Source organism: Hakea prostrata, chromosome 10, assembly GCF_041222555.1.
Source record: "Hakea prostrata isolate BN-2017 chromosome 10, UWA_Hpros_2, whole genome shotgun sequence".
NCBI classification, from domain to species: Eukaryota; Viridiplantae; Streptophyta; class Magnoliopsida; order Proteales; family Proteaceae; genus Hakea; species Hakea prostrata.
This window is the reverse complement of record NC_142609.1, coordinates 39,057,317-39,077,510: the sequence shown is the minus strand read 5'-3', so window position 1 is coordinate 39,077,510 and position 20,194 is coordinate 39,057,317. Positions and strand designations below refer to the sequence as shown.

Below are 20,194 nucleotides of genomic sequence, written 5' to 3'. Positions count from 1 at the left end.
TTGAGCTGTAGGAAATAGTTTAAGGAATCTTAGACCAGCAGAATTTGTCTGGGGAAGCACAGCTATAAATTAATTTAGTTCTTTTCAGGGATCATAACTTATGGCAGATTATTGGCGAAATGATTGATGGACCACAATTATAATAACTTACATAAAGGTGGTCAAGATATCCGAAGTTCTGAACAACCTCTCAGCAAAAAATTACTAAAAAAAGATTGTGTAGAGAAATCCAGTTAACTGATACAGCTCTCTCTACCCAAGAGAGCAACTGATCCCTCTAATTCTGGTGATGCTCCAGAATAGAAACCCACATGTTGAGCCTATTGCAGAGTCTCTTGAACAGCCAATGCTTCTACAGTCTGTATGCAGTTGCAGTAACAAGAAATTGAGACAAGAAATGGGTGCACCTGATGCATCAACAGTAGCTTTGGATAAAAATCTGCAACATGGAACTCCAAACTTGCTGAAGCCACAAAACCCAGTGAACCCTGAAGCCATACCGGCTGCCCTGGCAAAAGCATGGCCTAGGAGGAAATGAAATATGACAAAGAGTTATTAGTTTCAATGATCTAAAATGACAGCTCTTTGAAGATGGCTTCAGTCGTCTTATCAAATCCATTTTCTTGGTGTAACACTCTCATTGAATCAGTGTAAGACTGCCTTGAGAAGCTATCAATGGGATCAAACAGAAGTCCCAATCCAACTTGTTTCACTAGTACTTGATCTTTCCATTTTTTTACAAGGATTAGGAAGATTCAAAGATCCATAATAGGAAAGGAAGGGAAGAAGAAGAAAATAATACATAAGTAGAACAAGATACATCATAGGGATCCTGTCTCCCTCTCTCTTTGTGTGTATGGTGAAAATTTAAAAAGATGGAAAGAGAACCAGTGCAGAAATGTTTAAGAAATTCCAACTGTCTTGCTGAGTAACCAAAGGACAAGAGACAATTCAATACCAAAGATGGTATGGAGAGAAGTCCTATCCAGCATGAATCCGAATACCGTAATCCCCGCTTTGTTGTGCTCGAAATATGTCACTGTCCATCACCACCAGAATAACATTAGAATAATAAATAATTTCCCCACTTATTGATCAAATATATTAAAGATAATGTTTGATATGAACTCCATCACTATTTTGGGTCTAGAATGAAGTTTTAAACACAACTTTCCCCCATTCAGTTTCAAAATACAATCTAGACTCAAAATCTGAAAGGAAAAAGCATATTGCCTTTCCATCATTGGGATGCCGTAACTGACCTAATGCTTGTCTCTTGTGGAAAGATATGGTGTTGGCATACATAGGCTTGATAATATTAGTATTGTCGAGCTCACTTTCTCCATCAACAGGCTCTTCATCCTCCCAGTTTCCATCAGCATTGATCGGAAAATCCAGTACATGAGGTCGAGCCACATCATAATCAGCCACTAACGGTGTCTCACTGTCGGTGCCACCATCAAAAGACTCAATTGTTGCACACAGATGCCATTTGGCCGCCAGGCATGTCACTGCCTGTGCCTTATGTGTTATCTTCGCAGCGCTCCTCAGGCATATAAACAGCCCAGTGACAAGTGCGACTGAACAGAGCTGTGATCGAACATCATACCCATATGAGTTACCATATCAGTGTTACATGTGTGTGAACAATATTGATGAAGGAGAAAGAAAAGAATGCTTACAGCTAATTCACCAGAACTGAAGATGGTAACCTCATAGCTGGAGCTAGTGACAATCAGCAACGAAGCCAGTTGACTTGCAGTGATGCATAGCAGAGCAAGAATGATGAAAACTCGGTATCGATGGCTTATGATCCGGAGATGTCTCCTTATCCTTAAGTGCTCCTTCAATATTGATCCTACGTCAGATTCTACTTGGAAAACTTCTGCAAAATCTTGTAGTCGGAGTATTTGCAGGTAGCATAGCAACCGGAACAAGACACACACCAAGAAGATGATGGAAGTTCTGTACAACCATGAGCATAGCATTAATGTGCATGCAACTATATCACTTACAAGCTCATTGCCCAGGAAAGGAATCGAATTTGCGGCTGAGCTGAACCACCATATCTTGTAGGCGCTCTCCACTGTGAAGCAAGGAAGGACAAACACTAAGAGGAGCTTCAATGACCTCTGCACCATAACAATTATTCTCATCTTAATTTTTTCAGGTTAACACGAATGCCCAAACCTTCAGTCTGATTATTTCCATAGATCCATAGTGATCCCACAACCACATGACTAATAGAACATAAAACATGAATAGGGTAGCAAAATATACTGGCTGATCCTAACCATATGTATGTGAATCTTAGAACATTGGGTGATCCTAACAGTTCAATTGGTAGAATCAAACAGTCTTTTGCCATAAGCTTGAGTTTCCTGAATCTAATGCTTGCTTTTGGTAGGATCATGATCAATCACCAGAAGATGATTCAGTCATGCGTAGCCAGAGGAATTAGAAGTTAAATAATTAAATTCTCTGGTTTGATCATTGATGGAAGCAAGGTGGCTTCCAATTATGAACTGGAAGAGGACTTCAATAGTTTCAGCATTTTTTTCCAACTCATCAGCAGGTGCAATTGTCGAATATAAATACAAACCAAACAGTCCCAACTAACAATCTTAGGTTCCATTAGAATGGGATTTGAAGATTTCATTTCTAATTTCAGTCCTCCGGCTAATCTGGAAGCATTTCCAGCCAAATCTGATCCAAATCTCTCTGTTCAGTAGGGTCTATTAACAGACCCTAGAATCCAAATTGGGTTGGTGGTAGTGACTAAATGAATTGAATTGAACGGGAAACTAAAAAAATATAGAACCACAATCAATAATTTAAGAGGGAAAAAAAGAAGAGCAGAAGATTTAGAAGTTAATTCTCTGGTTTGATCATTGATGGAAGCAAGGTGGCTTCCAATTATGAACTGGAAGAGGACTTGAATAGTTTCAGCATTTTTCCAACTCGTCAGCAGGTGCAAATGTTGAAAATAAATACAAACCAAACAGTCCCAACTAACAATCTTAGGTTCCATTAGAATGGGATTGAAGACTTCATTACTAATTTTAGTCCTCCGGCTAATCTGGAAGCATTTCCAGCTAAATCTCATCCCCATCTCTCTATTCTGTAGGGTTTATTAACAGACCCTAAATTCCAAATTGAGTTGGCGGTAGTGATTAAATAAACTGGAACTGAAACGAAGCTCAAAAAATATAGAACCAAAATCAATAATTTAAGGGGGGCACCCTAAAAAAAAAAGAAAAGCAGAAGAAGAAGAAGGAAGAACTTACATTGAGTTGCTCTGTGTATCCAAGTCCAACCTTCTCGCTTTCCTCACAAAGCTTATCAAGAAAGAGAAAGCGGCGAAGACCGTAAGTACGGATGAAGCGAGAGACACAGGTGAAGGAGAGCGCTGAAACGCTGGAGAGAGACAATTGAAAGACGGCGTCATAAGAGCGGGAATGGCTAACGTCACAGGTTGAGCAGACAAACACGAAGTGAGACAGAAGAGGAACGACGATAGCGAGAAGAAGAAACACAGACCATGAGAGACCACGCCTCCATATATTGGATTGATCTAAGCACATCCATTGAAGAAATAATCTGAAAGTACCCAACTCGTCTTCTTTGTTTGAGACATATCGATTGAATACCTTGTGAGATTTTCCTATCAGATTTTCTCTCTCATGCTCCATTGGAAAGCTCTAGATTTCTGTCTCAGCAACATGGAAATTCATCTACACCACGATTTCATAGAATATATAGGGGAAAACCCAGAGAGAGAATTGCTTGCAATAGACGAAAACGACCCTGATTGTGACAGATTAAGGCTGGGAATTGAAAAAAAATAAGAACTCCATCAAGAGATATTTCCTCCATTAAAAATCTGAATTACGTCTTGGGCTCGTCACTGGTCACACTTGACTTGCCTTGTACAAGAGGACACCAACCCATTTACGCCGCAGGGGCCACATGATCCTCAACAAGTTTATACCTTTCATTGGTTCAGGTCAACTGGGCGGTGGGGTGTTGCGTGGTCGGACGTGCAGTCCTGTTGTTGTTGTTGTTTCTTGATCACAGGAGACCGGTGATCGGAGAAGAGTCGAGCTTAGGTAGGTGGTCTCAACACTCAAACCATCAAGACTTGTCTACACAATTTTGGTGAGTTGCATTTGCAGGGAGTTCCAGTAGGTTGTCACAAAAATAGGCTAACAGATCAGCTTTTTTTTTTTTTTTTTGGTATTCCTAACAGAGCACTTCACTTCCTAAGAAAAGTAATTTGAACCATTTTCAACTCTTGGCTTGTGGGTAAGTTCAAGTCCACATCCTTTACCTGCAAGGGAAGAGGATTGTGCACCTCTACAGTTTTTAATTACACAGAAGAGTTAGATGGGTAGAGGTTTCCAACTCAGTTTACTAACTGAAATTCGAAGGTGCGGTTCTTATATTTTGTATTTGGAGGATGCTTTCAATCCATTTTCGTTTCTAGGTTTTCTAAAACTTTGTGGTGGATTTCTCCTCGAGATTGATCTTCTTGGTTGAACTGTTTTTGCGTAATACCAATAATGGTTATCGTGGGAATCTAATATCAGTAATTGACTTTTACACTTGTGTTCTTACCAAAAAAAAAAAAAAGAAGACTTTTACACTTGTGTAAAGCAGATGCTTTGTATGAAAGAAAAAAAAAATGATGCAGTAGTGGTAATCTTGCACACTCAATTACACAATGTTTGAACTTTTGAGTTCGACGTTAAATCCATGCATGTATTACTCTTGTGAACTATTAGCGCAAGTACTAGTTCCATCAGGGTAGTCCCGCTAAGGGTTTAGTACAGTCAACAAAAACTGGTAGTAATTTCATAGCTGAATCAAAGAGCACACAACTGCCCAATATAAAAATCAAAGGAGCAAAGGAAATTTGAACTTTGAACATGGAGACTATTAAACTGCATGAGGGTGAGCTTAAGACCATTAGACAACCACCTTATATTTTGTATTTGAAGGATGCTTTCAATCCAATTTCTCCTCAAGAATGATCTTCTTGGTTGAACTGCTTTTTGCCTAATACCAATAATTGTTATTGGTGGAACCTAATATAAATAATTGGTTGTTACACTTGTCACTTGTGTAAAGCAGATGCTTTTTATGGAAGAAAAAAAAAGAAGATGCACATGCACTAGTGGTAATTTTAAATTCTCAATTACGCAATGTTCGAACTTTTGAGTTTGACCTATGCATGCATTACTCTTGTGAACTATTAGTGCAAGTACCTAGTCCCATCAGGATAGTCCCGCCAAGAGCCTAGTATAGTTCACAAAAGTTGATAGTAATTCTATGTCCAAATCAAAGAACACACAATTGTCCAATGCAAAAATCAAAAGAACAAAGCAAATTCGAACCCCGAACATAAAAACTACAAAAACTGCATGAAAGTGACTGTTAGACAACCACCCAGTGGTGGTAAGCAAAATGCTAATGGTTTATACCAACCTCATTTCCTATAAATCTTTATTTTAAGAAGGGGAAAAAATTGAACTTCAATATATTAGGAAAGGACACTAGGTTCTAACTGTCCCCCAACGTTATGTAATAACTATATTAAATCTTAACACACTGACATGACGTAGGACCCACAATCTGAAGGATCTAACACTATTTTTTTTTTTTTTTATTTTGGTAGAGAATCTAACACTATTAACCCTTATAAAATAGCCATAGTGGAATCTAAGAAGAGAAAAATCTCCGAGAGGGTTTAAAAAGGTGGATTGCCAACTTTCATAAAATGCACATCACAAACATAGAGAATCAAGTAATAAAAACTTGCTTTTAGTATTTGAATCATAGTTTTGACTTTTGATTTTTGATTGTTCATTCATTATTGTTAACTTCACAAAGATTAGGTAATTTTGGACCTCAAGGGATTGGTTTAGTTGGCGACATACCAACACCTCATGGTATGAACTTAAGAATTTGAATCTTTTTTAGGCTCAAACCTCACCATATATATAAATTATACACTAGTAAACTTTTGGGTATAAATGCACGAGTAGCCATACATGAGGATGTATAAAAAAATAGAGTAAATTACATGGCATCCGCCATAAAAGGAGTCAGACTCTTGACCACCCGCTATTACCTCTTAAATTACATAACACCTACAATCAAAATTACAAGTTACCCATAGTTACATTTTTAGTTAAGTGAACATGTAAAATAACCAAAATACCTTTACTTAAAGCATTTCACCCAACTCTTGGGTGGGTCACCCATCTTCTATCTCTCTCTACCTATCTAAGGCCTAATAAGTTAATTCACCCGCAAGATCGACGGAAACATTGGTACAGACTATTATCATAGAATCAATTTTCAGACAATGTTTCATATAAGATGAAATGAAAGAGTAATTAAATCATCTATACATTCGGTGAAATCTTCTCTGGAAATGAATGTAAAAACTTCACTTTGAATACTGATTTCTACCACTCCCAGTCGTTGCTTCCTAAATTGGAATTAGATATATAGATTGCATCATACCTGAATTCCTCTCCAACGGAATCTCATGTTCTAAAAATATTTGGTATGTAGAAATGAGAGTTGCAGAAGATCAAATAGCTCAGTTATTGATCAACCAGCAGAAATTTGTCTACTATGTTCTCCAGTGGAATCAAAACATACTGACATAGACCTAAAACACAATTCTTTCTCAACCTTTGAAGAGTTGGCCTAGTTCTCAGGCATCGGTACAACCTCAGTTCAAGGGTTAGAGCTGGAGATTGGGAAATAGAGCATAAACAAATATGAGTATATCATCTCCAGCCAGGAGCAGTTCTAAAAGATCAAATTGTCCTAATTCACAAGTTTGATCCCAATATTGTGAGGTAACATTATACAAACTGAACCATAACTAAGTGACCCTTATTTATGAGTTATTGTGAAATGTCACTTCTCATAAATGACCATAATCCCAAATTTTCAATAAGTGCTCAATTGTATTGGCAATAATGTTTTTTATGAAAAAACATATTGTGAGCTAATATATATACATAACGGTTTCTGAACCTAACACCGTCATTCTGGGGTTGCTAGGATCAGAAGAATCATTTACAATTAACATCCCAAGAGCTCTCTACTAAGACATTCTTTATATCTGTAACATGATGGAAATGAAACAATAACTTACAGCCATCCACATTAGTAATCTAGAACTGAGGAGGAAGGGTTGGTAGGTAAGGAATCAAGAAACAGGAAGAAGCCCGGGGGCAGAAGACAAGGGTTGGGATCTTCTATGTGCGGGGAAAAGAACCATGCTCCCCTCACACCCCTCTACCATATATTTGAAAAGGTAGACCTGCCTCCAGTCTACCTTGTCAGAGATAGAGGCCCCTTGCAAATGCAAGGTGGAAGAGTGAAATGAAAGCACAATTCTCTACCGACAGAGATAGAGGATCCGCAATTGACATTTTCTTAGCAAGCAATAAAATTTTCCTTGACCTGGTAGGTGTACTCTACTTGCTTATATTGTTTTATTGCATTTCACATCAAACCAGATCCAGGATATTACAAGTTGCTTATATGGACTGAGATGGTTAAATTGACTAGGGAACACATAAGCATGAAGAAAATACTGTCCACAATAAAAAAATATAAAAAACAAATTATTCTAAACAAACTACTCAAAACAATAGAGATTCAATCATGGATTACAAGTCAGATAACTCTAGACAACATAAAAAAACATTCTTAATGGCTCCCGCTGTTAAGTCATGACTTCTTTCTGTCCTCCCTGTAGTTTTCCCTTCATTCTCATTTGCATCCTGATTTATAGTTTACAATTCATCCCCCATAAGCTCCTCCAGTGAAAATTCATCTTCTTCAATGATTTCACCATCTTTACCATCCCAAGGTTCTGTCTTCACGATCACAGGGGAGTTCTCAAAAGGTAGAGTCCCCTTGCCACCATACCCAGCTTCCCTTACAAATTCCCTGCACAACAACACTATCATGTTACTTCCATTCTTTCCTATAAAGATCGAACATAGAACAGGAAAATATAAACTGAAATCATATTACGTGATATGGTCGAGTTCAAAGGCACTTCTGAGAGGGGCATAAGCATGTTTCTTCACATTCAGAGCAACCAAAGCTGGGTAGCCATACCCACCAACACCTACTAGCTTCTCTAGATCTGGTTGCTTACCTGCAGCTGCCCAGACAAAACTGCAAAAGACACCGTATTAGTTCTGATAAAACAGTAGGATAACCAATAAAGCTATAGATATCATCTTTTGCATAACCGAACTGCAAGATATTAAGTAGAGAGGGGGGGGGGGGGGGGTCACACTACGTCCATAAGTGTGGCCTATGCCAGCACCCCTGAGTCTCTCTCTATCCCCTCCATGTATGAGAAGACACATCTGCCACCTTAATTTGAAGAGAAAAAGGCACATGGGACTGTTAGCATAGGCAACCCTCTCAGACAACTATTTCATCTTTTTTAAGTACTTGATGGTCATGACTTCACCCTCTGACAGGTGGGTTCCAAAACCTTGACTTGATTCAAAAGTCCTTGAAGAAATAGTTTTGGATCTCAGTGTCTTGCAGGAACTTGCCTGTAAGGACTTCTCTTGAATTTCTCTGCAGCTGATAACAAGAAATCAATGTACTTTTTCCTTCCCTCAGCCTTGGTGTCCAAAATGTCAGGGAGGAAAGCCACAAAACAGATGGCAGCTGAAGAGCATTTCTCCTCCATCACATCCTACACATTGAGGACTTGTTACTTACACGGGACATAAACACTACATTTTTTAATCTAAATTTGGCAGCAGGGAGAATTTCTTACAGGACCAGTCAGCTCATTCACTTCAGGCGGTGCTACATTTGTCTCCAGCTGCTCTAGTGCAAATGATTCGATTCCTGAGGCAACTCGTGCACCCTCATATGGGAAAGGGCTCTCTTTATCAGCACCAAAGACCAAAATGGTGGGGAATCCTTGTACTTTATACCTGCTCATCAGAGACTGGGGAACTCACCCCATCAGAAAATAGACCAGATAACATCTTATGCTTGAAACACATACAAACAAAGACATGCACACAGACACAGACACACACACAGAGCAAGTTTGCATAGTGCATCCTCCAGTATGATGTATATCCTCAGACAGACAAATGGTACACAATCAAGGTTCCAGAAGAAGTAACAGTGGAGGAAGGAAAAAGAATCTGCTACCAAACTCCGACACTGTAAGTCCAAGACAACAATTCAACACTCATCACAGCTCAGTTAAATATAAATATCTGCACTGAATTAAAGCCTACCCAATTAAAGGCTTTCTAAATTTGTGCCAGGGATCAGCACTAGTTCTGTGGATTCAGGAGTGTTTACCTGGTGGATTCTGGGCGATGCCTTGGTCGGGTTGTTAGCTTGTTATCCATCTTTTTATCCAAACTTTATTTTGTTTCAGAAATATGTTCTATCAATCATCAATCACAGTTGGTATTTGGAGGAAGTTCCTCTTCCTAAGACCCTTGCTCTCCCTGCCATCTCGACCCAGGTTACTAACGGCTCCTCCACCTACATCTGGCTTGACCCTTGGCATCTTGCAGGTGTCCTCTACAATCTTCCAAGTCCGTCCCCCTAGGTGTACACAACCCGAATTCCTAAACTAACCCTACTTTCTGAATTAATCTCTGATAAGTCTTGGGTTCCCGCTCCCCTCCTTTTCGAGTATCACTTAGGTTTGATCCAACCTCCCCCCCCCCTTCTCCTGCACCCCTTTCCTCAAGACCGTCCACATCCTCTGCTTGAAACCTTGCCCAAATCCTCAACTGGTCACCTGGTGCCCCCCTGGTTTGGTTCAAATACCACTTTCCTCGGCCATCCCTCAGTATCTAGAGGGCTTTCAACCTTTGTCACCCTACCCAGTCCGTCCTCATTCACAGACACCTCTCTGTAAACCCTGACTACATCCATTGCTAAATGGCCCTAAAGATGTAAATTACCTTTTCTTTGCCTAACCCCTTCCCTGTTCTTTATGGGGGAAAGCCATTGAATCCATATTCCCTCTTTTTTATTCCTAATTAATTGGTATTAATTGGTTAGTCCTTGGATCTAGAAATAATATAGAAATAGAATAAAGATCTCTTTCTCGAATGAAGAAATAATAAAATATTGTTTCCGGATATCTCAATTAGTCAAATTCCAAGCAATTGTATCCTTTCGAGAAATGCCCGAAAGAGTAATTAATATTATTTAGATTTTTATTTTGAGGCGAAAAACCTCCCCTTAAAATATGGCCCCTGCCCTAGAGGCTTCTTTTGGATTCTCTAAGGACCCATCATGGCTTTTGAGATCATTGCCCGGTACATCAATATGCGATTTAGTTGGCCAGTTGGTATTTGGTGCAGATCTCTCACTGATGGTGGGAACCGAATCTTAGGCAATGGACCTCCAACTCCATACCTCCAAACTTGATTTGGAAAGCCATCTGCTTTGGCGTCTCTACTAGGCAGGCTTCAGACGCTCCCATCCACCCCCAATTTTGGACACCCCAAGGAACAGGCTGATTATTGTTACCTAGGGCCTAGGCTCCCCCTTACTGCCACCTAGTCTGTTGTATCCCCCTCCCCTCTTCTGCCTCCTTATACATTCCTTGCTTCTTTCCCTTGTGGGTTTTGGTAATTAAATTCTCCATTCCTCCAAACAAAAAGAATCATCAACCAGAGTTAAAAGGTCAGATATGGATATTTCCATTCCCAGTGGCCAAGCTATTGTGACTAATCATCAATTCTGTTTGTTTCATTGCTTCTTCTAATATTCTGCGAGTTTGTTTTCAGATTGATCCATTAAGAGTCAGTTTAGTTCACTCATAATCCTTTCTTTGAAGCTCTGGATTTCCAGCCAGTATTCAGATCCACGTCGCTACTAATTTTCAATTTCTATTACTGTTTTAAGACTAGGCCTACTGTGTTATTTTGTACAACAATATTTTCCATAAATTTCAGATTTAATTCTGAGATTTGCTGCAAATCCCCCCCCCCCAAGTTACACTCCTGAAGAAACTGTAATTCTGTTCCTATCTGTTGAAACTATTATCTATACTTTGATCCTTTTTAGTTCCTACCCTATCAATCCTACATCTCCAATCTTCTGTCAAGGCAATTTTTTTTGGGATTTCCGGATATAAATAATGGGGCTCAACAGCCCTCAGCAAAAGTTTACATCTATTAATTAATGATTAGTTCTAGGTGATTTTAGATGTATGTATGAAGAAAAAGAGGCCAAAACACTATTCAAATTACTGAAACTGTATAAGTGTTAAGAGTCCTTATTTTGCCTAGGAGTGAATGCTACTAGAGGATCTTTTGGGGCCGAAGACCAGATCGTGGGAACACGCTAAAATAGAAGACTCAATTTGTTTGTCAATGTGTGGAGGAATTGGGAATTTAGTTAGTGCCTGTTTTAGAAGGCTAAATTATAAAGCCATAGTTTCTTCTGATTTTAGTTACTTTCTATTTAATTGCCATTACTCACTAGTTTCAAGGTCAGCAGTTTCTATTTCAAGTTTAAAAAGTTCCTATTTTATTGCAAGCTAGCTCAAACCATTAACAAGCCCACCTATTGTTAAGGAAGGACATATTCCAAAGAATAGAATTTCTGGCCATGCTTGCCATCAATTTTGCTGGGATAGCTGTGGGTGAGAATCCCAGCCTCAAAGAGCCATTCCCTTACCGGCTTACCCTCTTTCTCTTCTATATTTCCTTCTCATTCTTCTGCTTCCTTTACAATTGAATCAAAGGTGCTTCTATCTTGTGTCTGCAAGGGCAACTATTCCTTTGGGAGAGTCAGTGAAGACCTGAATTGGTTTCTCAACCAATACTAAGAATTATTGCTCCTGTAACAAGGACCTTCATCATTTATGCCATTCTGGATCTGCCCAGGTGTTGCAGCAGAATTTCAAACTCTTATATATTTGCAACAAGCCGTTGGAATCAACCAAGGTTTGCTGTCAAGGACTTCCTTCACTTTCTAGTTTGAGGACCAGACTCCTGGCCTAACCTTCTACTTCTTTATGTCTCCTTTCGTTAGACATCAGAATTGGCAAAAATTTGGGGCACAGCTCCTCTTCAACCTCATCTCCATTCGACCTGAATTTGGAGACATCCTATAAGATGGTTTGGTTGATTTCCTAAACATTCTAATTATGCCTCTTGTTTCTAATTTGGCTTGTGGTTATTTTTTTACTTCTGTTTTCTTCTCTTTCTTTTTTTCTTTTCCTTTTTTTTTTTTTTTTTTTTTTTTTGGGTGGGGGGGCACTAAATTAATCTTACTTTAGCTTCCATCAGTAGGCTTTACAGCTAAAAGCAGATAGTATCCAACTTCAACCTCATAGGATCAGTTGAACAGGTCTGGGACCCTGGAACATGATCACTCACAAGACTAATATCACAACCATATTATCTGGGTTGATTCCAGTCTAAAAGCTCCAAAAAAACCTCCAAGGTGTACCCACCAAAAGGGAACACATCTAAAGGTCAAAAGACCAAAGCAAGTAAAATGATCAGTAATTGGAAAAACCCAAAGGGGAAAAAAGGTAAAAGGTTGAGCCAATAAGAATAGTAATTGGATAGCACGTTCTGAAGTTTGATGCATGAAGAAGGAGTCAAAAGGAAGGAGTTTCAGCTGGGTAATACTAGTTCCCCATTTTATTTGCATCTAAAATAAGCAGATAAATCAAGGTATGAGAAACAGCCTCTCATAAAAAATTGTTGGGCTAAGGTTGTGTATAAAAATTGCCCCCTCCCCTGGGACTCTGCTAGTGCAGAAGTGCCTTCCCAAACAGGTTCGCCATAAAAATGAGCAAGAGGGTAGAACAAAGAAATTTTTATTTTGCAGTTGCTTCATAGGAAGTTAAATGATGGGATGTAAAGTTAGACTGTCAGCTTCAGAAAGGAACATATAGTTCAAATTCAGACAGGTTTCAACTCTTGAACTTCTTGTATAAGGTTAGGCAATTCACATAAGAGTTCAGATAAGAGACCTATAAATTTACTGGTTACATACATTTACAGCAACTGCTGCACCTCTCTCTCTTGGAAGTTGGAAGGGGTGCTATGGTGTGGAAGTCCAAAAGTAAATCTAGAGCCAGGACACAACAAATTTCATACGCCATTATAATTTACCCGCCACAAAAATTTGTGGTTTCCTTCCTAATGCTCCTCTTTCTTCTTCTTCTTATAATTATTATTATATAACTGGGAAAAGAGAAGGATAGGCAGAGGGGGGTGGATAGGGGTGGTCAGAACAGAATATAGAAACCCACATGAACATCCACATTCCAAGATTACCTTCTCTGAATCACAATCAACGTGACCCAACTTCACTTTCCCCTTCAAGTTGTTTGCAGCTTTCTTCCACTCTGGTGCCAACTTCTTACAGTGTCCACACCTTTAGGGAGAACAGCAGATTGGAAGAAGGATGTTAAAATAGAATAAACATCAAAAACAAACCATACAAATGTGAAAAATTCAAAATCTGCAAAAATGAATAAATAAAGCTCTAAAATATTTATACACGGTATGTTAAAGAAAATAAGAAACAAAAAAAACAAAACAAACAAAAAAAAAAAAAACTCTTGACAGATTAATAAAGGATGGATGTTATAACTCATTTCTCTTTCTTCAGTAATAACCAACCAAAAAGATATATGAAATTTTTAGAAGATGGGAATTGAATAACTGCCACCAAGAACAGTAACAAAAGAAAACCATCCACAAACAAAATGTTAGTTTGAATTCTCCGGACACATATTTAACCATGAATATGCTAGTGCTCCTTGCCAAGGTCTCTCTTGATGTATTGGCACCACAAAACATAGTTGCAACTATTTTCAACTTATACCAGACAGTTTTTTAATTTAGGGTTGAATTGTTGGACAATGTGCATGCACATCTCCAAGGAAATTCTGGAAAAGAGAAAAAACATGGTCAAAAGGTGAATCTTTCACACAATCAATTGGGAAATCATTATTTTATGCAGCCTAACCCTCAACCTTTTTACAGAGTAGCAGGGACTTATGGTCATGTTACTTGCATTAGAACTACTTAATCTTGCAACTCATCACAAATAATATAGCTTCGATATATTTGATTATCATATTCTTCAGTTGCAAGTAGGATAACACAACATGTGTAAGTCCCTTGTCACCCAGCAATGTTCATCTTTTAGTTTCTTTCATGTCAATTTAACACAATGGCCTTCCACCACCTAAAAAGCCTCATCACTCTCTGGCTCAAGTGCAGATTTTAAGCAGACATGCTTTCCTGTGCTTAGATGGCAAGTTTCAGTGGGAGAAAGCACTTTCCAGTGTGGCAAAATAAACCCTCTTTTTTTGTGTATATGACTTAAGATAAACTTTTTTATTTTTATTTTCGAGACAGTTAAGATTACAAAGTCAACTTGCACTTTACAGTTCACATGTTGTACCAAATCCTCAAAAGAAAGGGTTTGCTTAAATCTTTATACATTTTTGATAATTCTCTATCAGCAAACATTCAATTCCTTCATATTTGGTTATTCTTTCCCCCCTCATGTGGGATGCATGCTAGTTGTTACTATGCAACCTCCTGACGAATATATTGTGCAGTTAGTGCTCATCTTAGAAGAAGCATTAAGAAGTTACAACCCAATATGCCATTTACAACCCAATATGCCATAATAGATATGCAAAGAGAAGACAACCATAAACTACAGAAAGCCATCCAATCCTATGAATACCATAAGGAAAATAAAGTCATTAATATCTATGATAAATGCTTACCATGGTGCAAAGAACTCAACAATCCAGAGATCTTTACTTTTTAGTACCATTTCATCAAAATTGCGAGCAGTCAGTTCCACTGATGCACTAGGTTCAGATTTCTCACTTGATCCTCCAGCTGCCTTTCCATTTAAACGCTCCTTCAAAAGACCCTTAATCTGTGAACGGTAAGCCCATTAGTATTAATTCACATGGTGAACTCATGAAGGAGAAGCACAAGCAAAAATAAACAGGCAATGGAACAAGAAATAGAGAACTTCACATAAAAGTTTCTTTTTAGTTTTAAAGCAGTCCAAAAATTAGTAGACCAAGACAAATGGACCAAATATATTAATGATTTACTAAAGGGGACATGACGAACAGTACCACAAACAAGTAAGTTAAATCCATATATGCTATCTAATGTGCTAAAAATTAGACAGATAATTCATAAACAGGATCAACATAAATTTTGCACCAACTATGGATCCCCATGTATCAATCTTAGATTCATCTGGATCCAGACCCAGCAAGAAAAAATTGTAAAATTTAGCTTGTTTATCACATTTTGGGTTAAAAATCCACTTCACATTCTATTAGGTCCCCTAGGCATTGCTAAATATATACATGGTATATTAGATGGTACTCAAAGACTCCTCAGGAGTGTCTAGGTTACCAATTCATGGTAATCCGTCCAGTAAGTTCAGCCTAAAATCGTTTTCACATGCCACTGTAAAGTTTCAGGAATGAGTCTCACAAACATGGCAACTTATTTATAAATTGAAAATACAACTATCATAGCTCAATACAAGGTTGATCAGATAGGACCACAACTCCAACAATTACCATCCAACTGTGAATTCAAGCAGACCAGTTAGCCATGTGGCTCAAAATGATCAACTTTGGAAATCTGTCAAATGGCATTTCAATAATATTTAAACCACATTCAGTTCTTTGTACTCTACTGTTGCATTTAAGTGTAACCGTAAAAGTTTTGCCTCATTCTGACTTACAGAAGTTTGAATATACAGAAAGGGAGCAAAAAAGGGTGATAGAAAGCAAAGGCTTCACATGTGTGAAAGGAAAACAGGGAGGTATAAAATGGAAAAAACCTTGGCATGGATTTCCAATATTCATTCTGAAAGAACAAACCTGCTGGAGTGCAAATTCTGCTATAGGTTTGACATCCCTTGCTCCTTGATAATCTACGGGCGACTTTCCAGGTACAAAAACCTTTATGGTTGGAAAGCCTCTAATTCCATATTCCTAATTGAAACAGAAGACAAAGCATTAGAGAGTGATAAATCATGGGTATAATAAACCTTCTAAAGCATGCTTTATTCTTAGACAGAGTGGGAACGCAAAAAAGTGTTAAACAAGCGAATCAAATATGAGTTACAAAAAGAACATTGTCAGATTATATGCAGTTGCACAATTACAACTGAAGAGTTCTAGTAATAAAGAATGTTAATAAAGCAAAAGTCATTTTCCAGTGACCCACTTCTAAGCCAATAAATATGCCACCTCTTTTAAGATACAAGCTGAAAATTACATTCAGACAAAGAATCAATCTATAAGCCTTTCTTTAAGACTTGACTTGTGGTTAAATTGCAAATCTAAAATGAGCCAAAAAAATCTCCACACAGACATTTGGAGGTGCAGGCCAGGCATTGACTACTGGATATTTTAGATCTAGGCAATGAGGGCACTCCTATGTGCCATTTTCAGACTGTACCAACACAATTGTTAGATCATATTCACTTTGATTTCCTCTAAGAGGACCAGAATGGACCATGGCCTGCAGAACAAAAGAATAGAGTTACCATGGTCCATGTCAAAGCCATGACAGATGTCCACATCTTTATTACATAGACTTGCAGCAATGACGTTGTATCATGTAAGAGTAGAGGCACATTAGTAATCACATAATCGCAGGTCTAAATGGAATGTGGTTCATAAAAGCATAAGATTAGTAAGGTCAGCAAAAGACATTGACCAATATCTATCTGCCATAGATGAACTTCTAGGATAAGAAAAAAGGTATATGATTCTCTCTCTCTCAACCAAATGCTAGATCTTAGGTCAAATTGAAGATTTATTAAAAAGGAATACCCAACAGAATAGCTGTCGGGATAAGGCTGAGCTGTTGTTGAATGTCAAACAGAATTAGAAACAGATTTCATGTGTGGAGGCCTTCTTGATTAAGAGAATATTGTGAACTTTCTAAGGTGCTATTCTTGCTTACAGACATCATAAACTTCAACTAGAGTGGTTAAGAATAGCATCAAAACAGTGATCATATACTAGGGAATGAAAGTCTACGGGCTAGAACAAAGCTACCACAATGGGGAGGCTCATAATATATGGGGCCTTACCCCCACTATGCTGCAAGCTTGGAAGCTGTTTCCAGACTACAACGTGCAACCACCAGGTTGCAATCGAGTAACCTTATCAAGGTCCTCCAGTGTTGGTCTCTGCATGAAAATTTCCAAAGGGCATATATTGACATTTTTACCCCTGTTAGTCCACCAATATCAGCTACCTCATAGCAAGTAGGACAAATAAAAATAACCATTATGAAATTCATCCCCAAAAAAAGAGCCATTATGAAGCTTCCAAGTAAAATATTCAGCGGACAAAGGTGAAGCTAAATATCAAGTTCTGTATCACACCTGAGCAAGTGACTTGTGTGCATCAGCATCAAGAGCCGCCACAGTAGCAACACCCTTCAACACGGTGGCCGTCTTCTCCCATATAGGTGTCAGAGCTTGACAATGACCACACCACGGTGCAAAAAACTCAACAAGGACAACCCTATTTGAATTTTTAACCTGAGAAAATTTTCAAACATTCATTGAGAAGGCAACATATAAATTAATAAATTGGATAAGTTTCCCATAACCAATCAGTCTCAATATTATACACTAGCAGTTGGGTTAGAGAAGAAACTACAAAGTGTACTAGACATAGAACATATTTCAACTTCCCTCAGATTTTTTTTTTTTTTTTTCTTTAACACTTAAAAATCTCTTGCCCGATCAATAACATTGGTAATAAGATCGAGCACCCAATGTTCAGAATGCATTATTGGCACTGTACAGGCACTATCCACCCAATGATCCTACGTAAATGCACAAGTAGGTGAATGTGCTACAGGAGTTGAAAATGGTAGAAGATTTGCAGCAAGACAATTCCGTAACAGAAAACACTAGCCTTGCTCCAAGCTCTCAAGATAGCTGCTACAAATCAACCAACCAATAGAAACCCATGATTCAAATCTATAATCTAACCGAAGCACACCTCTTAAAGGGAAAAAGGAAAAATTGTTCACTTGTTGGTATTGCGTCACATTTCTAGGGGGAAAAAAACACTGATCAGCAATTGATGCAACTGGAAGGTATATAATCTTGATCCAGAGGGTTAAGAAGTGCTATAAATCCTAAAACCTAGGATAAAGGATCTGAGGAAGGATAAAGCAAATGCAAATGGGAGATCCGAGAATACCTTGGAGTCGAAATTGGACGGATTAACTTGAAGTACAGGAGACGAGGGCCCGTAAAGCGCAGTCACGCTAACCCCGAGTTGAAGAACGACTATCAGAATTGGGATCAAAGTCACCGGCGATGAAGACATTCTCTCTCTCTCTCACACTCTCTCTTAGCTTCGCCTTGGCCCAAAAGAACAGAACATAAACCTCTTAATTCTGGAAACCTCCACGGCATTTGAGCTTCATAGCACTGAGACCAACTGATCAAGCAAGAATTGCGAGACCGCCGGGGCGATACACGTATGATATCCAATTAAAAGTCTCCACGTGTATTTTTAAGGGTTCGTCGGGCTTACAGTGCAGTTAATTGGTTTTGGATCGCGATTAATTCAGGCCCAGAACAGGGTACAAGGCCCAAGATGAAGCCCATGCTTCTAACAGTGGGAGGAACTAAGGTCTAAGGATATACACCAATCTTTTCATTTTTTTCTGTTTTTGAGAATTAATAATAAGATTTAACATTTAAGATTGACGTTACCACCATCAAAGGTAGGTCAGTCGGAAATAACCACACCTCTTTGGGATCCACATCCTCTGTAATTCATTTCCCTACATTCCTGTAATTCCCTCATAGGATTGTGCCACGTGGCATTTAAGTAATCCAAAAGTTATCTAATTTAAACTAAATTTGAATTTTATTTAAACCCACCCATAAATTTGAATGTTATTTAAATTCTAGTTTGTTGGGTAACCTTTGGATTACTTAAATGTCACATGGCACAATCCTATGAGAGAATCACAGGATTTGTAGGGAAAGGAATTACAAAGGATGTGAATCCACCTCTTTGGTACATGTAATAGTTATCGTCCCCTAATATAAAGCTATCAATTCTAAAACAAAATACATATTCTACCCCCAAAAGAGAATTCACAACCTCTGTAATTCCCTTCCCTACAATTCCCTGCAATTCCCTCATAGGATCGTGCCATGTGGCATTTAAGTAATCCAAAGGTTATCTAATTTAAATTAAATTTGAATTTTATGTAAACACACCCATAAATTTGAATGTTATTTAAATTATAGTTTGTTGGGTAACCTTTGAATTACTTAAATGCCACATGGCACAATCCAATGAGAGAATTACAGGGAATTGTAGGAAAAGGAATTACAGAGGATGTGGATCCACCTCTTTGGTACATGTAATAGTTATCGTCCCCTAATATAAAGCTATCAATTCTAAAACAAAATACATATTCTACCCCCAAAAGAGGATTCACATCTTTGTAATTCCCTTCCCTACAATTCCTTGCAATTCCCTCATAGGATTGTACCATGTGGCATTTAAGTAATCCAAAGGTTACCCAACAAACTAGAGTTTAAATAAAATTCAAATTTATGAGTGGATTTAAATAAAATTCAAATTTATTTTAAATTAGATAACCGTTGGATTACTTGAATGCCACATGGCACAATATTATGAGGGAATTACATGGAATTGTAGGGAAGGGAATTACAGAGGATGTGAATCCCCCAAAAGAGCTGGTGAGTGGTGACTCACGAATCATAACCTAGTTTTTTTTTTTTTTTTTCAAAAAAAATACATTTATGGAAGGGATAAAGTAGTTAAAGAGATAATGCATTTCTTCTTTCTACAGTAAAAACAAGTTTGTCCAATTGGAGTAATAAGAGATCATGATGGTAATTTCTGAAGAGGCTTCTCTAAGAAGGTTATTTGTAGTGATGTGCTGGAGGCAGAACTGATGGCGATAAAAGAAGGGCTTCACATGTCACTTAATCTAGGGGCGTGGCCAGTCCAAGTGGAATCAAATTCATTACAAGCTATATCTCATTTGGAGTCAAATGGGAGTTTTCAAGGAAAATATGGTGATATAATTTCCGCTATCCAGAAAAG

At 38.2% G+C, this 20,194-nt stretch overlaps 2 protein-coding genes across 2 annotated transcripts; both read right to left on the bottom strand.

The window, feature by feature from the left end:
- On the bottom strand, positions 1 to 3,752 carry LOC149002840 (uncharacterized). Its single transcript, XM_089137329.1, has 4 exons — positions 3,288 to 3,752; positions 1,683 to 2,132; positions 1,263 to 1,590; positions 1 to 1,039 (listed from the first exon to the last, which is right to left on the bottom strand). The coding sequence occupies exons 1-4, from the start codon at positions 3,690 to 3,692 to the stop codon at positions 903 to 905; spliced, it is 1,320 nt and encodes a 439-aa protein (XP_088993455.1). The 5' UTR covers positions 3,693 to 3,752; the 3' UTR covers positions 1 to 902.
- A 3,744-nt stretch (positions 3,753 to 7,496) lies between these two features.
- Positions 7,497 to 18,549, bottom strand: PDIL2-2 (PDI-like 2-2). Its single transcript, XM_089136938.1, has 9 exons — positions 18,299 to 18,549; positions 17,467 to 17,625; positions 15,947 to 16,060; positions 14,816 to 14,973; positions 13,344 to 13,443; positions 8,837 to 9,013; positions 8,607 to 8,752; positions 8,068 to 8,214; positions 7,497 to 7,980 (listed from the first exon to the last, which is right to left on the bottom strand). Exons 1-9 carry the CDS (start codon positions 18,425 to 18,427, stop codon positions 7,824 to 7,826), a joined length of 1,287 nt encoding a protein of 428 aa, XP_088993064.1. The 5' UTR covers positions 18,428 to 18,549; the 3' UTR covers positions 7,497 to 7,823.
- Positions 18,550 to 20,194: the final 1,645 nt, after the last annotated feature.